Source organism: Globicephala melas, chromosome 1, assembly GCF_963455315.2.
Source record: "Globicephala melas chromosome 1, mGloMel1.2, whole genome shotgun sequence".
NCBI lineage: Eukaryota > Metazoa > Chordata > Mammalia > Artiodactyla > Delphinidae > Globicephala > Globicephala melas.
In genome coordinates this window covers 59368767-59381608 of record NC_083314.1, presented here as the reverse complement: position 1 = coordinate 59381608, position 12842 = coordinate 59368767, and the positions used below count along the sequence as shown (strand labels likewise).

The 12842-nt window shown below is 35.7% G+C and overlaps 1 protein-coding gene across 3 annotated transcripts in view; it reads right to left on the bottom strand.

Moving 5' to 3' along the window:
• The window catches only part of F5 (coagulation factor V), an 84829-nt gene that overhangs the window by 27664 nt on the left and 44323 nt on the right, over window positions 1-12842 (bottom strand). For all 3 annotated transcript variants that reach the window (XM_060296622.1, XM_060296629.1, XM_060296636.1), the window contains exons 8-11: window positions 6121-6298; window positions 4453-4552; window positions 3808-4019; window positions 2303-2453 (exon numbers count right to left, since the gene is read on the bottom strand). In XM_060296622.1, the coding sequence (XP_060152605.1) occupies window positions 2303-2453; window positions 3808-4019; window positions 4453-4552; window positions 6121-6298 (641 nt within the window). The remainder of the gene's footprint in view (window positions 1-2302; window positions 2454-3807; window positions 4020-4452; window positions 4553-6120; window positions 6299-12842) is intronic.

Here is a 12842-nt window from a genome sequence, read left to right as displayed (position 1 = left end):
ACTGTACTTACGGTAAATATCCCAATGGTAAGTTGGTTGCATCTAAGCAGTGATTATCTGAGATAAGCTTTACCAAATGTAACATGTAACTGGAAGATCAAACTCAGACTTTTCAAATGAGAGCTTATTCTCCTAAGTTAGCCAAGGGAGAAATGTCAGGATAAAGACAAAGCCTTTTCATTCACATTGATTTATTTATTCATTTGTTAAGTGTATATTAAATATTAAATATTTTGTACTCTAGGTTCTGTTTATAAAGATATTCCGAAGGTAACTTAGAATTTTGTCTAGAGTAATTTTACCTGGAGAAAAAGCATAATATAAGAAATACAGATTCTTGACGCATTAGTTATTTTTTTTCTTTTTCTTTTTTTTTTTAACATCTTTATTGGAGTATAATTGCTTTACAATGGTGTGTTAGTTTCTGCTTTATAACAAAGTGAATCAGTTATACATATACATATGTTCCCACATCTCTTCCCTCTTACATCTCCCTCCCTCCCACCATCCCTATCCCACCCCTCTAGGTGGTCACAAAGCACCGAGCTGATCTCCCTGTGCTATGCGGCTGCTTCCCACTAGCTAGCTATTTTACGTTTGGCAGTGTATATATGTCCATGCCACTCTCTCACTTTGTCCCAGCTTACCCTTCCCCCTCCTGTATCCTCGACACATTAGTTACTGAATGCAAAGTTCCTAAAAATGAAGCATATTTAGCACAGTTTGCAATTTTAATTGCTCTGTCTTAGCATTTATATAATCTCTAGTTTGCACTCAACTATCAAGTTCAGACATTTTCATTCTCTTTCCAAGGGATACAGTTTTAGTCAGTATCATTGTCTACTTATATACTAAGCATGATAATAAAATCACAGATATGATTTCTATAAGGGCAGGGTCCATGTCTGCCTAGGTTACCACTATAGTCCTAATCTTAGTACAATGCCTAGAACTAGTGAGAACTTAAATAGTTATTGAATAGCTGACATAATGTGTTTTTAGTTTGTACCTCATTCAGGAAGCTTTTCTAAATGGTCTATAGCTGCACTAATTTGGTAGCCACTAGCCACCAGTGACTATTGGGCACTCGAAATATGGGTAATCTGGATTGAGATGTGCTGTGAGTATAAAATACACACTGGATTTTAAAGATTTAGTAAGAAAGTAAATCTCATGAATTTTAATATTGATTATATGTTGAAATGATAATATGATATATTAAATTAAACATTATTAGATAAATTTCATATATTTCTCTCTAATTTTTAATATGCCTATTAGAAAATTTTAAATTATATTTGTGGCTCATATATAATTTCTAATGGACAGCACTAGTCTAGAACTATGATAGATTCATTGCCAAAATGAAATTAAGTACAGAAAGCTGAGGCTAACTCCCTGTTTCAAATTATTTTCCTGGCACCTACCAGTTCTGAGAATCCCCAATTGTTAGTTGTCTGAAGTTATATGAACAGACCATGGAGAAACCATCCTCTTACCTGTGGTTACTTATCAGAGAAAGTGATAATAGTGACTCTCAACTCTGAGGAAGGGGACAATGACCATTGTGGCGAAGTTTGCTTCCAGCTGGCTCAGTGAAATCTCTCCCAGACTTCCCATACCAGTGGCTTTGGGCACTGACTTTAAAACTGTAGCAAAAGCCTGAACCTTGGCTCAGGGAATTCTTTCTGTTCTGAACTTCTTACTGCATGCTTAAAACTTCTTTATGGATTGACTTTCCAAGACTCATGTCTCCCCATATGCATTTTGCCTTAGTTTGATTTGACAATCCACTTTTGGATTACTTACCCTGTTTCTGCCCTGGCAGAAATAAGAAATAGACAAGACAAAAAAGTAACTAAAGGAATAAGCGTTGTTACATTCATGCTAAAGAGGACTACTTAATATTTCTGCCCTGGCCATACAGAGTATTCACCTTGCACCCATTCTAAAATCCCCAGATACCTCTGACCAAGGCCTCTTCCCTCACCATCCATCCCTCACCCTGTTCTTACCTGCTCAGAGCAAGTGCACATGCACACGTGTGCGTGCATGCACACACACACACACACACACACATTTGGAGCAAGAGACCAAGAAGACTTCTAAGGATAACAAGCTTTTTACCTCATGCTGTAAAAAGATTTCTATAATATCACCCAGTAATTTCATCACCAAATCCCTATACTGGAAGTGAGGGTAAGGGGTGAGTGGATTCTAATCCATGTCTCTTCCTCTAGGAAAGTCACACTTCAACCACAGGAGTGAAAAACTGATGGACAAAAAGAGTGCTCCGACTTACTGCTCATGATGTTTGACTCATAAAACTTGGGGTCATCACGTTTCACCTTCTCAGGATTTTCACAGAACTTGTAGATGTTGTCCTCAATGTACCAGCTCTTGTTCTCATCAAACACAGCAAACACAGCCTGCTGCTCAATGTCTGCTGCCCTCTGGAGGGTAAAAGTGCTGTGTTCAGTGATTAACGTCCTAGCAGATTGATTAACTACAACCCTGAGTTCTCAGAAACCAAAGGGGTACAGGTCTTGGGTCCAGTGAAGCCATAAATTCAGACATCTGTGAGAGCCCATTGTGTACAAAGCCCTTGTTAGAGCCAAAGGTAGCATGTCAAGGCAAACAGAGCAGATCAGAAAATTCAGAGGCTAAAATATCCTAATAGAAAAATCCCATTTCAATGTAGCACCTGTAATTCTGTTTATCTCTATCACCTTTCAACTCGAATAATTGATTGGATGTGCTCCAAATAGTTGCAAAGGATAAAAAAGAAGGGTGCCGTAGGAAAGTTTTATATCTCTCCCTACCTGTTTCCTTTCCTAGCTCAATAAATTAGGGTCTTCCAAATGTCTCTTTCTGCTTTTTCTAGGCATATATTTATTTTATATGCCTTGGGATGAGACTTCTTTGATTATAGCTTAGCCTAATTGGGAATTTTAAGTTAATGATATGAGGCTTTTATTCTTCAATGATGATAAAGTCAGAAGATCCATATTTTTGTTCACATTTTTCTGTATAAATTGGTCTTGCTAGAGATAGACCATTGTCTGGGTTCAACTTCCTGAGAACCATTGTCTGCAAGCTATGTCTGCCTGTATCTCTCCTTTCTCTCCCTATTGCAGGTCTCTAAAAATAACAAGGACTGGTACAGAGCTTTACACTTTTACCAGATGGCACCTCATTGAGCCATGAAACAACCCTATAAAATTTTTAGGAGGGGGTAATACCCCTTTTTTTTTTTTGCATATGTAATGTTTTATTTCTTGAGTACATAGAAGTCTGTTTTATTCTTTTCTGTAACTTTTTGAATATCTGAAATATTTAATAACAAGTAATGTTTCTATGAGCTTTAATTTTTAAAATGATCCATACAAATTTAGAAAAAGTGGAAAACATAGTAAAGTACAGAGATAAATATGTAACTAATCAGTAACACTACCACTCATTAATTTTTTAAAAATGGGTAATACCCTTTTGATGAAAGGAAGAAATTAAGAGAAACTAAGTGACTTGCTCATCACATAGCACGGACAGATCTGGAATTTGAAACAAGCAAACAAAATACAGTATCACACTGTAGACTTGCTTTTCCAGTGAAAGTCCATATGGAAATAGACAAGACAAAAAAGTAACTAAAGGAATAAGCGTTGTTACATTCACACTAAAGAGGACTACTTAATATTTTCTGGTTCTCTAGAAGCAAAAGCCCCATTATTTAACAAGGAGAACTAATCTGTTCCAGATAGAAGAAATTCCTGGAATTTCTGAAAGGTTACTTCAAGGACAAAATACCTGTATGCCTCGCTTATCCAAGGATCTGCTCTTACAAATTAAAAGTAGCCCTATCAGCCCAGAGGCAATGTCCCTTGTGATGTCCACATTACTATAGTATGGTCTTGTTAAGCACTGAGCATCATTTTCCTTGGGTTCATCAGACTCTAGGATGTTCCACTTATAAGTATAGGTTTCCCCTGGTTGAACTGCTTTGATCATGGTGTTACTGCCTGAAAGAAAATATAGTCAAAATTGTTTTCAATTTTCAAAATTATTTCATGGAAATAAATTAAATAAACAAATAAGTAAATAATAAATGAATGAATAATTTAAAATAATTGAGCTCTTGTTAGAATCAAAGTTGGAAAAGGAATATTATTTTTATATTAAGTTCCACTTGATAGAACTCTGGAGAGCATGTAGCTATTACATATTCGTCCACTAGAGGCCACTTATGGCACTAACAAAGGACACCATATTTTGTAATCATTAGGGTAAAAAAATCCCTGAAGTGAGCAGTGTTTGGTTGTGACTTTGAGGATACCCCTATACGTATACTACCTGACTGTATAAGTTATACTACTGGGCAAGGAGGACAGTAGAAAATTATGGCAACCTCTCAGAAGTCAATAGTTTCATTCAGTAGAAGTGAAAGGTTCAGACCTGAGGTGGAGGAAGAGTTGACTTCATCTTCATAAGGAGAGAAGGTCACACCATGAGGGTAAATGCTGTAGCTGCGGCTGGCCATATTTTTGAACGTGATCTACAAAATTAACTCAAATTCATTATTTCAGGATTTAAGGTCAATCATGAGAACAGAGGATGCTAGCTTTGCATATTTACTTGTGGGATAGTGTGTGTGTGTGTGTGTGTTTGTGCATGCGTGTGCGCGTGTGTGTGTGTGTGTTTATGTCAATGCAAACTAATGCTGTTTATCTGAGTGGAAACCTCTCCCCATCACCTGACAGGCGCATCTGAGAGAGTTCCACTCACATAGAAAGGTAGAAAACGGAAAGAGAAGTCTAACCTTAGAAGTGACATTTTCCTCACAGTATATCACTCTCTCCAAGTTGGTCACCATCCCCTGTCCCCTCTCCTTTCTTGGACCACATCTGCCTTTGAATCTGCTCCTTCTCTTCTCTTAGACCATGATCACCTTCACCAGCCTGCCCGATCCCCCAGAACCCTGTCATCAAGTCATCTTCTTGATGGGGCACAGAAAATAGCGAGATCCTGAATTGCCAATGAGGCATATTTCCACTTTCTAAGAGTACCTAAAAGGGATCAGAAATGAGGGAAGGGAAAGAGAACAGAGAAAGGCTGCATTCTGCCCTTTTGTTATTTTTTAAATGAACAGAATTGGCCTTGTCTGTAGATATCCTCTTGGTTCATTCCCATGAAGAGGTGAAGGGAGGAGCTTTATGCACACAGGAGTCCTAGTTAGCCTGCTTAATCTTCGGAAGAGAATTTTATCTTCTACTTGCTTGCCAAAGCATCTGGATCATGCTTAATCTGCAGATGATCTGCATTCTAGAATCTTGCCAAAGATTGCAACTTTCAATTCTCTGCCGTCTAGTTCTTATCAGAAGATAAGTTGATGATGTGACACAGCGTTTAAGGAAAACTGTCTGAAGAACGCTCAGTGCTCTTGAAACATATCAAAATGTACCTTCATCAGAGACTAATCATCAGAGAACTACATACCTAGACCACATTGATGAATTGTTTTCATTCAGTTGGGTTATGTTCTCAGCTATAATGAGAAACATTATTTTAAAAAGCTTTGTAACTTTTAAATTTATAAATTTCTTTTATAAATTTATTGTACCAGTAGGAATTTATCAAGGATTCCATCTACTACATCACACAGCATCCTCTTTCTTAAGGATCCATGGGAGAAATTCCTCTTAAGTCTCAGTAGCAGGGGAAACTGCTTTTTTTTTTTTTATGACTACTGTGACTCCTACCCTGACCTAGTTCCCTTTTTACTTTGGCTGCTAGAAAGCTTAGGACAAAATTTGTTGACAACATTACAGGAGCATATGCTATGTGTTTCATTATACTTATCTTATCCTTGGCTTTATTTTCTTTGTCCCCACATTATCCTTCACCCCAATTACATTGGCTCCTTGTTTTATTCCTTTATAATTTGATAAACTGTCTCAGATTGTTTGTTTTATGAGATAGGCTACAATAGGTGCAAATACTAAATAAAAATTAAAGCTGTATTTCAACTAAAAATTATACGGACACATTAAAAAAATAACCAGTACTTATAATCTTGTTTTCACTATTTAATTTCTTCCATGGTTCTATATTTCTGTTACTTACTTTAAGTGTGTCTCTGACCTGGGCTCTGATAATAGGGCCCAAGATCCCATCTTGTTTGTTATCGGGATTCTCCAGGAGTTTGGTGAAGGATGCATCTTGGTACTGTTTGTAGACAACCTTCTTATAATGTTTTCCAATTTGGTTTGAGAAATTATCCAAATGCAGAGATCTGTACTTTCTTAAAGTGAAATAAAATTTAAAAGATTAAATCATTTTCTCAAGTAGAGACCCCAGTATGATAGGGAAACCCTTATGCTTAGAAGTTCTGCTATTGAATTAGCTAAAATGCTAGTTTCCTTAAGGAAAACAAACAAACAAACCTTAATGTGGTTTGCAAAGTCCTGATACCTTCTCTCTAGTTGGAAAACTGGAAACCTCTGATCTGTCTCCTCCACCATTGATAAAGTCTTAATCATGGTTAGAACCAGCTACTTAGATCTTCCTGTCACTATGGTTTCTAGAGTGGACCTTCACTATCTCTGAAAGGTCTACCTGGATGAAAGGATGAGAAACACTATGAATTTTTCTTAAGTATTTCTTATCACTTAACTTATGATATCTTTATTGGCTTTCCAGGTATTTCTCAGTCTCTAAAAGCACATTCCCACTCTAGGAAGCTTCTGCTGTCTTTATTAAACATAAGTTCTGTGCTGTTGGGCTATCTCTTCTACCATCCACCCAATCCTGGTGTCATCTGAAAACCAAATGCCTTCACCCATCTTCTGTAGCTACTGCAATAAATGATTTGGGGGAAGCAACATGAACCACTTTCCCCCTTGGTCCTTTTTATAGCCTTAGTTTGCAAAAGCAGAGTTCCATTTTATGCGTTTATTTTACACAATGAAAATCACTGACTACTGCTAGAAAGTTCTGGATTCTTATCCCAACCCCACTTCCCTAACCCTTTCTGCATTTTCTAAATATTCACTTGTATTAATTTCATGTGTATAATTCCAGAGCATCTTTATGCAAATATGACTTGCAAATATAAATATTCTTATCCTTTCACTCCTTTCACAAAAGGCAGCTATTTATGTATTCTATACTATACCTTGAAGGTTTTTTTGCATTTTTCCAGCTTTACTGAGGTATAATTGACAAATGTATGTATTTAAGGTGTACAACATAATAATTTATATATGAATATATGAGACTACCACAGTCAAGCTAATTACCACTTCCATCACCTCACCTAGTTACTAATTCTTTAAAATTTTGAGAACACTTAAGATATACTGTCTTAACAAATTTCAAGTGTACAATACAGTGTTATTAACTATAGTGTTACTAACTATAACAGGTCTCCAGAACTTATTTATTTTGAAACTGAAGGTTTGTATACTTTGATCAACATCTCTGCATTCCCCTCACCTCCCAACCCCTGGCAACCACCATTATACTCTCTGCTTCTATGAGTTCGACTTTTTTAGATTCCACATATAAGTGAAATCATGCAATATTTGTAATTCTGTGTCTGGAATATTTCACTTAGCCTAATGTCCTGCAGGTTTATCCATGTTGTTACAAGTGGCAGGATTTCCTTCTTTTTTAAGGCTGAATGACATTCCATTGTATATATAAACCATATTTCTAAAAATTCATTTATCCATTGGTAGACACTCAGGTTGTTTCCATATGTAGGCTATCATGAATAACACTGCAATGAACACAGGAGTGCAAATATCTCTTTGATATACTGACTTCATTTCCTCTGGATATATACCCAGAAGTGGTAGTTCTATTTTTAATTTTTTGAGGAAGCTCCTTACTGTTTTCCATAAAGGCTGCACCAGTTTACATTCTCACCAACAGTGTACAAGGATTCCATTTTCTCCACACCCTCATCAACAGTTGTTACCTCTTTTTCATCCTAGTCATCCTCATAGGTATGAGGTGATATCTCATCATGGATATGATTTGCATTTCCCTCATGATTAGTGATGTTGAACACCTTTTCATATGCCTATTGGCCATTTGTATGTTTTCTTTTTTTTTTTTTTTTACCACAGTTGACAATATTTATTTTTTAATTTTTAAAATTTATTTATTTATTGGCAGTATTGGGTCTTCATTGCTGTGTGCGGGCTTTCTCTAGTTGTGGCAAGTGTGGGCTACTCTTTCGTTGTGGTGCACAGGCTTCTCATTTCAGTGGTTTCTCTTGTTGCAGAGCACAGGCTCTAGATGCGCAGGCTCAGTAGTTGTGGTGCACGGGCTCAGTTGCTCCGTGGCATGTGGGATCTTCCCAGACCAGGGATTGAACCCGTGTCTCCTACATTGGCAGGCAGATTCTTAACCACTGCACCACCAGGGAAGTCCCTGTACATTTTCTTTAGAAAGATGTCAGTTTAGATCCTTTGCCCATTTTTTTAATCAGGCTATTTTTGTTTGTTTGTTTGTTTTGCCATTGAGTTACATGAGTTCCTTTTATATTTTGGATATTAACCTCTTATCAGATATACGGTTTGCAAATATTTTCTCCCATTCTGTAGGTTATATTTTTATTTTGTTAATTGTTTCTTTTGCTGTGCAGAAGTTTTTCAGCTTGATGTAGCCCCACTTGTTTATTTTTGCTTTTGTTACTTATGCTTTTGGTGTCATACCCAAAAAAATCATTGCCAAGACCAATGTCAAAGAGATTTTCTGTTATGTTTTCTTCTAGTGGTTTTATGGTTTCAGGTATTACATTTAAGTTTTTAATTTATTTTGAGTTAATTTTTGTCTATGCTGTAAGTTAAGGGTCTAATTTTATATTTTTGCATATGGATATCCAGTTTTTCCACCATCATTTACTGAAGAGACTGTCCTTTCCTCATTGTGTATTCTTAGTGCCTTTGTCAAAGATTAGTTGACCATATATGCATGGGTTTATTTCTGGGCCCTTACTTCTGTTTATTTGGTATATGTGTCTGTTTTTATTCCATTATTATACTGTTTGATTACTATAGCTTTGTAATATAGTTTGAAATCAGGAAGTTTAATGCCTCAAGCTTTGCTCTTCTTGCTCAAGATTGCTTTGGATATTTAAGGTCTTCTGTGGTTTCATCTGTTTTTTTTCTATTTCTTTGAAAAATGTCATTGGAATTTAATAAGGGTTGCATTGAATCTGTAGATCACTTTGGGTAATGTGGGCATTTTAACAAAGTTAATTCTTCTAACCCATAAACACAGGACATCTTTGTATTTGATTGTATCTTCTTCAGTTTCTTTCATTGCTGTCTTATAGTTTTCAGTGTGTAGATCTTTCACCACCTTGGTTAAATTTCCTAAGTATTTTATTCTTTTAAAAAAATTCTATTGTAAATGGAAGTATTTTCTTAATTTCTGTTTGGATTGTTCATTGTTAGTGTATATAAATTCAACTGATTTTCATTATGTTCATTTTCTATCCTGCAACTACTGAATTTCTTTATTCTAACAGATTTTTGGTAGAGTCTCAAGTGTTTTTTTATATATAAAATCACATCATCTGCAAATAAAGACGATTTTACTTCTTCCTTTCTGATTAGGATGCCTATTTTTTTTCCTTGCCTGATTGCTTTGGCTAGAATTTCCAGTACTATGCTGAATAAAAGTGACAAGAATGGGCATCCTTGTCTTGTTCCTGATCTTAGAGGAAAAGCTCTCAGATTTTCACCACTGAGTATGATGTTAGCTTTGGGTTTGTCATATATGGCCTTTATTGTGTTGAAGCACATTCCTTCTGTACCTAACTTGTTGAGAGTTTTTATAATGAAAAGATGTTGAATTTTGTTAATTGCCTTTTTTTTGCATCTATTGAGATAATGATATTTTTATTATTCATTTTTAATGTGGTACTTCTAATTTATTGATTTGCATATGTTGAACCATCCTTGAATCACAGGAATAAATCTCACTCGATCATCATTTATGATAATTTTAATGTGCTGTTGAATTCAGTTTACTAATATTTTGATAATGTTTTTGGCATCTATGTTCATTAGGGATATTGGCCTGTAATTTTTTTCTTGTATTGCTCTTATCCAGCTTTGGTATGAGAATAATGCTAGGCTTGTAAAATAAGTTTGGAAGTGTTCCCTACTCTTTAATATTTGGGAAGAGTTTGAGGATTAGTGTACAATATACCTGTGAAGCCATCTGGTCCTGGGCTTCTTTGTTTGGAGGTTTTGGATTACTGATTCAATCTTCTTACTTGTTATTCATCTGTTCAGATTTTCTATTTCTTTTTGATTCAGTCATGGTAGGATATATGTTTCTAGGACCTTTTTCCTTTCTTCTACTTATCCAATTTGTTGGCATATAATTGTTCATAGTAGTCTCTTATGATCCTTTGCACTTCTGTGGTATAAACTGTAATGTCTCCTCTTTTAGTTATAATCTTATTTATTTGAGTCATCTCTCTTCATTGCTTAGCTAAAGGTTTGTCAATTTTGTTTATCATTTCAAAAGAGTAACTCTTGGTTATGTTTATCTTTTCTGTTGTCTTTCTATACACCATTTATTTTTTCACTAATTTTTATTTACTTCTTTTGGCTAACTTTGGGCTTAGTTTGCTAGTTACTTGAGGTATAAAGTTAAAATTCTTTCTTTCTCCCTTCCTTTCTTTCTTTCTCTCTTTCTCTCTTCCTTTCTTCTTTCTTTCCTTCTCCCTTCCTTCCTTCCTCTCTTCCTTCATTCCTTCCTCCCTTCCTTCCTTCCTTTTCTTTCTTTCTTTCTTTCTTCCTTCCTTCCTTCCTTCCTTCTTTTCTTTCTTTCTTTCATTTGTTTCTTTCTTTTTCCTTTCTTTCCTTCTCTCTCCCTTCCTTCCTCCCTCCCTCTCTTTCTCTTTCTTTCTTTCTTTCTTCTTTCGTTCTTCTTTCTTTCTTTCTTTCTCCCTCTCCCACCCTCCCTCCCTCCCTTTCTCCTTCTTTCTTTCCTGTTTTTTTAAGTGTTTTTATTTTTCTCTTTTCAGATTATAAAATAAAATTTATTAATTATTGAATGTGAACTAAATACAAGGTGCTTTTTTAATATTTATTTCTTTGTTGAATTTTATTTAATTTATTTTTTATAGAGCAGGTTCTTATTATTTATCTATTTTATATGTATTAGCCTATATATGTAAATCCCAATCTCCCAATTAATCCCACCACCACCACCACCCACCACTGCTTCCCTGCCGTGGTGTCCAAATGTTTGTTCTCTACACCTGTGTCTCTATTTCTGCCTTGCAAACTGGTTCATCTGTACCATTTTTCTAGATTGCACATATATGCGTTAATATACGATATTTGCTTTTCTCCTTCTGACTTACTTCACTCTGTATGACAGTCTCTAGGTCCATCCACGTCTCTACAAATGACCCAATTTCATTCTTTTTTATGGCTTGATTATACTCCATTGTATATATGTACCACATCTTCTTTATTCATTCATCTGTCAATGGGTATTTAGGTTGCTTCCATGACCTTGCTATTGTAAATAGTGCTGCAATGAACATTGGGGTGCATGCGTCTGCTTGAATTATGGTTTTCTCTGGGTATATGCCCAGGAGAGGGATTGCTGGGTCTTATGGTAATTCTATTTTTAGTTTTTTAAGGAACCTCCATACTGTTCTCCATAGTGGCTGTATCAATTTACATTCCCACCAACAGTGCAAGAGGGCTCCCTTTTCTCCACACCCTCTCCAGCATTTGTTGTTTGTAGATTTTCTGATGATGCCCATTCTAACCGGTGTGAGGTGATAACTCGTGGTAGTTTTGATTTGCATTTCTCTAATAATTAGTGATGTTGAGCAGCTTATCATGTGCCTCTTGGCCATCTGTATGTCTTCCTTGGTGAAATGTCTATTTAGGTCTTTTACCCATTTTTGAATTGGGTTTTTTTTTAATATTGAGCTACATGAGCTATTTATATATTTTGGAGATTAATCATTTGTCCGTTGATTCATTTGCAAATATTTTCTCCCATTCTGAGGGTTGTCTTTTCGTCTTGTTTGTAGTTTCCTTTGCTGTGCAAAAGATTTTAAGTTTCATTAGACCCCATTTGTTTATTTTTGTTTTTATTTCCATTACTCAAGGAGGTGGGTCAAAAAAGATCTTACTGTGATTTATGTCAAAGAGTGCTCTTCTTATGTTTTCTTCTAAGAGTTCTATAGTGTCCGGTCTTACATTTAGATCTCTAATCCATTTTGAGTGTATTTTTGTGTACAGTGTCAGGGAGTGTTCTAATTTCGTTCTTTTACATGAGCTGCGCATTTTTCCCAACACCACTTATTGAAGAGACTGTCTTTTCTCAATTCTATATCCTTGCCTCCTTTGTCATAGATTAGTTGACCAGAGGTGTGTGGGTTTATCTCCGGGCCTTCTATCCTGTTCCGTTGATCTATATTTCTGGTTTTGTGCCAGTACCATATTGTCTTGATTACTGTAGCTTTATAGTATAGTCTGAAGTCAGGGAGTGTGATTCATCCAGCTCTGTTTTTTCCCCTCAAGAGTGCTTTGGCTATTCGGGCTCTTTTGTGTCTCCATAAAAATTTTAAGATTTTTTGTTCTAGTTCTGTAAAAAGAAATGCCGTTGGTAATTTGATAGGGATTGCATTGAATCTGTAGATTGCTTTGGGTAGCATAGTCAGTTTTACAATACTGATTCTTCCAATCCATGAACGTGGTATATCTCTCCATCTGTTTGTGTTATCTTTGATTTCTTTCATCAGTGTTTTATAGTTTTCTGAGTATAGGTCTTTTACATCCTTAGGTAGGTAT